Here is a 6,518-nt window from a genome sequence, read left to right as displayed (position 1 = left end):
TCAGCAGCAGGCAGGAGCAAAAGTCTACTGTGGCAATGAATATGCCTTCAACGTGTATGAGCACGTGTTTAGAGTTCACAGCAGCATTGATTTCAAAATAGTATGGGTGTGTCAATTTCAGTGGTGATGCGCGCTAGGAGAGAGAAACCATGAGAAAAGGCATACGAGGAAGGTACCCTCCCTAAATGTTATCTGTCTTTGTCCATGTTTTTCGCTGCATTCATTTTCTTCCACTGGTCTTAACTTCCAACTTCCATATCACTATTCTTTGTCCCTGCCAGAATAAGTTTGTCATGATTTATGCATGAGCGAATAATTTTGACACACTGTGAATAATTTCTCAATCTTGAGTTGATTTTAGCACAAACGAACTGCCATATATGCACACCCCAAATACATACGTATTTATAAACCAGCACCAACAAACACTCAAACAAATCCTCATAATGCATGTAAACCACCTCAACACACATTCTTCCGTAATATGCAACACACACACACACACGCACACACACACATGAACGGACACTCAATTACCATGTGCGCGCACACATACACACTTCTTTGAAACCACACCGTGACTTTTTACATGGCTTGTTTGCATGGATGTAGCCATGTAAGTTATGTGTTGGTATTTCAATGACTGTCAAGAATGATATTACCCCCAAAAATGTGCTTCAAGGGCGGGTGACAATTTGTGCCATCAGCCCTTGGTACAAATTGTTGCAAGATGACAAATTGTGCAGGGGAGGCAATTTGTGCCGTCAGCTCCATGCACAATTTATTACCTGTTTCAGGGGGCGACAATTTGTGCCGGGGCGACAATTTGTCTCATAACGTGTGGCACGCTTCCACGACATTTGCTCCTACGACAATGCTTCCATGAAATATCTGCATGCTAAGCCAAACATATTCTACCCACAAACACAATCCTAACCCTAATTCTAATCCTCATATCAAACAAAACCTGAAACCATATCACAGCCCTTACCCTAAGTCCTTGGAAAAAATAAGATTGCAGCAATTGTCGCAGGAGCAAATGTTGTGTCATTTGTGTGGCACAGAGAGCAAATTAAGCAATTTCTCTCTAAACACACACTGGTAACCATGTTTGTTGTAAGTGAACTGTGCACTTAGACTTTAATGATAATATGGTCCCTGTATTTCTACTTCATTGTAATGACATTTTATTATAACCTTGTTCATTGCAACGGGAGTGAACTGTACATCTCTTTATTCAAATTTGTACAATAGCATTGAATATCTTGCAAATTTTACTTGCAATGTCTGATGAAAGACTGCAAGAGCCTACAAGTTTACCTTTCCTTGTGCAGTTCATGGAGAATAGCAATATTGCGCTCCCGACTTTTAAATTTTCAACAATCTTGATATTTGATAAATGCATATATTCTATATAAATTTCTGATACTTAAGGAAATTTAATGGCGCTTAAATGATCTTTATCAATTTCATGGGTTTGTTCATTGGAATCTCAGTTGCCAAATCAGGCCTAACATGAACTTTCCCAGAAATTCGGTGGCCCAACATCAATGTCTAGTTGCCGCATGCCACAGCTAATGTTGAGCCCTGCATACAGATTAGACACATTGATTCTATTAACCATCAACAAATGCTTCTCTAGGTTTCACTGACATTTACGTGGAATTGTTCAATAATTACCATACCATGCTGGGTTTTTCATTGTCATATCTTTTAAAGTTTCAATGATGACAGGTAGCCTGCACATGCAAATAAATTGTAAGACAGAATTATGCTTCAGCAGAGGATATCAGAGAGCACCAACAACTTTCAGGTTCTAAATTGATGAAAGAGAAATAATCTTAAACACTGAGTCAACAAAAATCTGAAAGATTAGTATGAGACACATTTCACTCTTCTTTTCTCACATGTCTCCAACACTAGAGCTTGGGCACTTCACTCAACACAGTACATGTATTGTATAAAATCTTTTCAAAGCCTGCAATATGTTACAATACAAGGGAACCCCATTAAGCGAGATTGTCAGTTCCGAATGATTTATTTTGTTGTGGATTCTCATATCCGAATACTTGGAAAAAACACCCAATAAATGTACACTGTATACACGAGCTCTGATACAGTGCACTCCCGTTATAACGAACATAGTTATAACGAAATTCTGGTTACAACGAATTGAAAATTCAGGCTGCAGCATTATCCACTGTATGTTTTTCCACTGTTTATTTGTTGGGTTATAACAAAATTTTGAAAAAACGAAAGAAAACCGCTGGTCCCGAGGACTTCATTATAACGGGAGTCCACTGTATAACTGGGCTACATGCACTGTACGATGACGCTTTATTGATGAACAGAAAAACAGGAAATATGACGGGAAAGTGCATAGGTATTCTTGCGACGATAATATAAAGAATTGTTATTCTGAATGCTCATTGACGCCTGTTTTAGATTTGACACACACGCCGACAGGCAGACAACTCTGCAAACAATTGCTCTTAATTAGCAAGCAATGAACAAAACATAGAGAAGTTATATGTCATTTGAAAGGGGATAAAATTCCCTTTAGAATGGTATGTGGCCTCTGCCATTCAATACACATTGCAGTCATAGTACTCAGCAGAAGTGAAGTACAGTAATCCAAAAGTTACGAAATTATTTTGTTTGTTTGTTTCATTCATGGATTAAAAATACAAAAGTTGTAATTTTACAAATCCAGTACCGGAAATGAAATGATCAGAGTGTCAGCTTTCTGGACATATAAAAATCATGACCATTGATACAATAATTGCAGGTTTATGTTTATGTTTATGCCGATGATCCATTGCGAGTGCGTGGGAAATTGATATTATAATGTGTGAATAATTAGTTTGTTGAAGCGAAACTCCTCACGATAAATACCTGTGGATGTACATGTGGGACTATTATCATAGTTATATCATCGCCCAGATAGTGTCCAAACCTCCTCAAAAACTGCGGCAGAAAATCCAAAATCGAGCACTCCGTACAGCTGTAGATAGCACCCACTGACGCTTTGTGGTTATATCACGTTATTCCATGTAAACACACATTTTTTCAACGATTTTTACGATATTGTTGGCATTCGACTGACAAAACCTTCTTGAATTATTGCACACAGTGTTGCAAAGCATTCTAGGATATGTTGTCAAATAAGGATGACGTCGTTCATAAGTCATTTCATTCACTACGGGATATTCCGTATGTGGCCTCTGCGGTGTTCGGATGAACTACGGAATATCGCGTAGGTGGCCCGATATGGGTAATGACCTTCATACTGGAAGAAGAATATGTTATACGATATGATTAGCATACCTAACATGGCTGAGAAACGCTACTTATGACTACTTTTCATTTTATGACAAATTGATACTAATAAAATAAATGTGTAATTCTACATCACAATTTATCCTTTAAGTGTTCATTTCCTTTAAAACCATGCCAAACATCACATTACTCCCATACCTAATACCAAAATCTGAACATCTGCTTTACAGATACTTATGTGCTGCAAGCTTGTTGCAATGCATCATGTTGAGGACATGCTTCAAATTATAGCATATGATCTCATCGTATTTTACTGCTGATATGTAATTCAGTGTCTCTCATTTGATATGTAGCTTTTGGAAGATTAACATAACATTTTGGATACATCCATGTAACTAGACTATTCTCTTTTTAAGCCACAAAGAATAATCTTAATTGATGCGTTCGTCATTTATATAGTGCCATGTATTCCTTACTGAAGGCTACAGCCTTTACATATTCCACTGCTATTCCCATCAGGGCCCTCAGAAAAAGAGTTCAGGAACTTGTGGCACTCTTCTTCGCATTCTGTTTGGTACTGGTTGAAAACAAATGTTATAACCACTCAAACTTCTTTGTTTTTCTGTTTTTAGGCCATAAATTTATCTCGAAAGAAAAGAAACTTCGATAATCATGTAAACACTAGAACAGGATTCCCCAGTCCAATGGTTAAACATTTAGTGTTTTTTTCCCCAAATAAACTGCACTAAACCACAAACTCTGCATGCTGAATGCTAATATGAAAATGACACATTAAAATTGCACAAAATGATTAACTTCTCAATGGTCAGATGAATTCTGTCTATCTGTGCACTCTTTGACAGATGACAGACACAGTGTTTTTCCTCTTCCTCTGCATTGCTCATCTATCACAGTCACTAAGTTCCAAGCTTCTCCTTCACCTTGTCATCAATGTTGGCATAATACTTCAGTCTCATGAGAGTCTCACGTGCTGACGGAAAATTTCCTGATGTCAAAGAACAAAGATAGAATGAAAAGTAACATTAACTAGGATCACTGATAATGGTCAGATTGTAAAATCACACATCGATGTCCATTTCAATGCAGTAGGTGCAGTGCATTTAACTTGGCAATGGCAATGCACCTCTTCTGCGGGGGAAGTTTCTTCATTGAAACTTTTCAGCATTTTTAATTCACACTGCCAAAACAAGCACAGAGGCAACTCACTGTGAAATTTTGTACCAGAGCAAATTAGGTACAATAATTCTAGTACAGCATATCTTTCTCAAACCGATGAAAATTTTCTGTATCATAACTAATTCTTATACTAAGGCCAATCAATTGTACAGATACGAAACTTGAAAAAGTTGTCAGGGGTACAGAGTACTGCTTGTAAAATAACGCTTTATTATTAAGGACAAAGTGAAGGTGTGCCTAACAGAATCACACAAACTGTAGTATGGTTGTGCTTTAACATGTTAACTTAAGAAATAAAGCATTGTTTTATTTCACTGGAAGGCATGAACTCATTTACTAGTATGTTGTTACAAAAGCTGTGGTATTGTTTAAGAAAAGGGAATTTGGAATTCTATCCTCCTTTCAGTGGACTTTGCTGATTCTGCCCAAGCAAAGGGATCAGCCCATGAATTATGCTGTAGCAGAAAGTGCTGGTTTGTGGATTTGTCTTGTATCATACACTTATATGCAGGTGTTGTGACAGTATTCATAAAGCCGCTTTCACAACTGGTCTGTGACAGTTTCAGACCATTTGGGACGAATGACAGGGAGCAACAGGCTCCAATGGCCCCTCGATCTCATCAAGTCGCATAAAGACTTTCACAAATGCAACAGCTGTCATACAACAAGAGCCACTAGAAGAGACTATTGGTCAAAAACCACTATTTCGGCACAATTGAACAATCACAAAACGGGAAAATTAAAGTTGTTAGAATCGGTTTCATTTTTATACCAATCCACGAGACAAATATTCAAGTTTGTAGTTGAAAAATATGAAAACATAATTTTGCTTTATTTTTGTGGTGTGATAATTTCTTTCATGGGGCGTAAATTTCATCATGTAACATACGTTACCATGTCATTCTATTTCAAATGCATTAAGATTGGTGACTACAGTCTATGATTGAGATAATTATGCGTCAGATGTGAAGTATACCATCGGTTGCCATGTTTGTAAATGCTGCCTGCAGATGGGAAGGATGGCAAATGACCTGTATGCTATACTGAACACAGCATGTCTTATTGTGTTAAACCTTAGACAGGAAATGTTAATTTGTTTTCTCGATAATTTGACGTCAGATTTTCTTCCGAAAATATTTTCAACATTTATCAGTCCCAAATTGCCAGCCAATTCTTGAGTATCATCGATGAAACATGTGAAACTATGTGCGCAAAAATATAGTCGTTAGATTCCACGTAACGTATGTTTCACAATAATGTAACGTAACCAAAGACAATACTACTACATGTGCAACAAATTTTGGCACATTTTCTTTTTGGTTTTTGTATATACTCTTACATTAATTTCTCGTCAACTCTAAGTGAACGTATATTATAACACGATGTCGCAATATTATGGCGATACAATTCTAAAAAATAACAATTAAAATAGTTGTAAAACTGCAAGACTTTATAACATGTCTGCATATAATCTCTTCAGTAGAACAGTAATCCGTAACTGTTGATATTTTGAAGACAATTGGCTTCATACCTATGAATTTATGGCATTGAAATGATAAGAGTTGGGAACATGCTGTTTCGTGCCTTCACGGATGAAAATATTGTCATGATGTACGTGTAATATAAAACGAGTGGTGGGTAACGTAGGTTTCACTTTAATTTTATCATAATGAAAGTTTTCGTATGCTTGACGTCTTGTAACTTGTTATCTTCATATTGATGTCTTGTAACTTGTTATCTTCATGCTGTTGAAAGATATGTTTCGAATCCATAACTTTGCAGACTCATCAGCTGTCGTGTTACTCTATGCAGGAACAGTTTGAAAATAGCAGTTGCAATAAAATAGTATTCACAAAATTTTTAACACTTGTATGAAACAAGAAACGGCAGAAACGAGATGATTACTCTATTAAAGTGCTTCATAATGAACAATAACGCCGTATTGCTTGTATTTAAAATGTCTGAACTCGGTAAACAAGAGATAGGGAAAGAAGGAACCAAGAAATGTTCTTTGTTAATTAAATAAATGAGCACTTTACTAA

The 6,518-nt window shown here is 36.7% G+C and overlaps 1 protein-coding gene across 2 annotated transcripts in view; it reads right to left on the bottom strand.

The window, feature by feature from the left end:
* Nucleotides 1–2,597: 2,597 nt before the first annotated feature.
* LOC139730509 (iron-sulfur cluster co-chaperone protein HscB-like) overlaps nucleotides 2,598–6,518 on the bottom strand; it is a 97,332-nt gene continuing 93,411 nt past the window's right edge. For both annotated transcript variants that reach the window (XM_071641348.1, XM_071641349.1), the window contains exon 6: nucleotides 2,598–4,285. In XM_071641348.1, the coding sequence (XP_071497449.1) occupies nucleotides 4,253–4,285 (33 nt within the window). In that variant the 3' untranslated portion in view covers nucleotides 2,598–4,252. The remainder of the gene's footprint in view (nucleotides 4,286–6,518) is intronic.

Source organism: Diadema antillarum, unplaced genomic scaffold (assembly GCF_040938485.1).
Source record: "Diadema antillarum isolate AM-2024a unplaced genomic scaffold, OU_Dant_1.0 seq00000320_RagTag, whole genome shotgun sequence".
Lineage (NCBI taxonomy): Eukaryota > Metazoa > Echinodermata > Echinoidea > Diadematoida > Diadematidae > Diadema > Diadema antillarum.
Note: the sequence above shows the minus strand (reverse complement) of the source record. Positions and strands in the feature narration are given on the sequence as shown.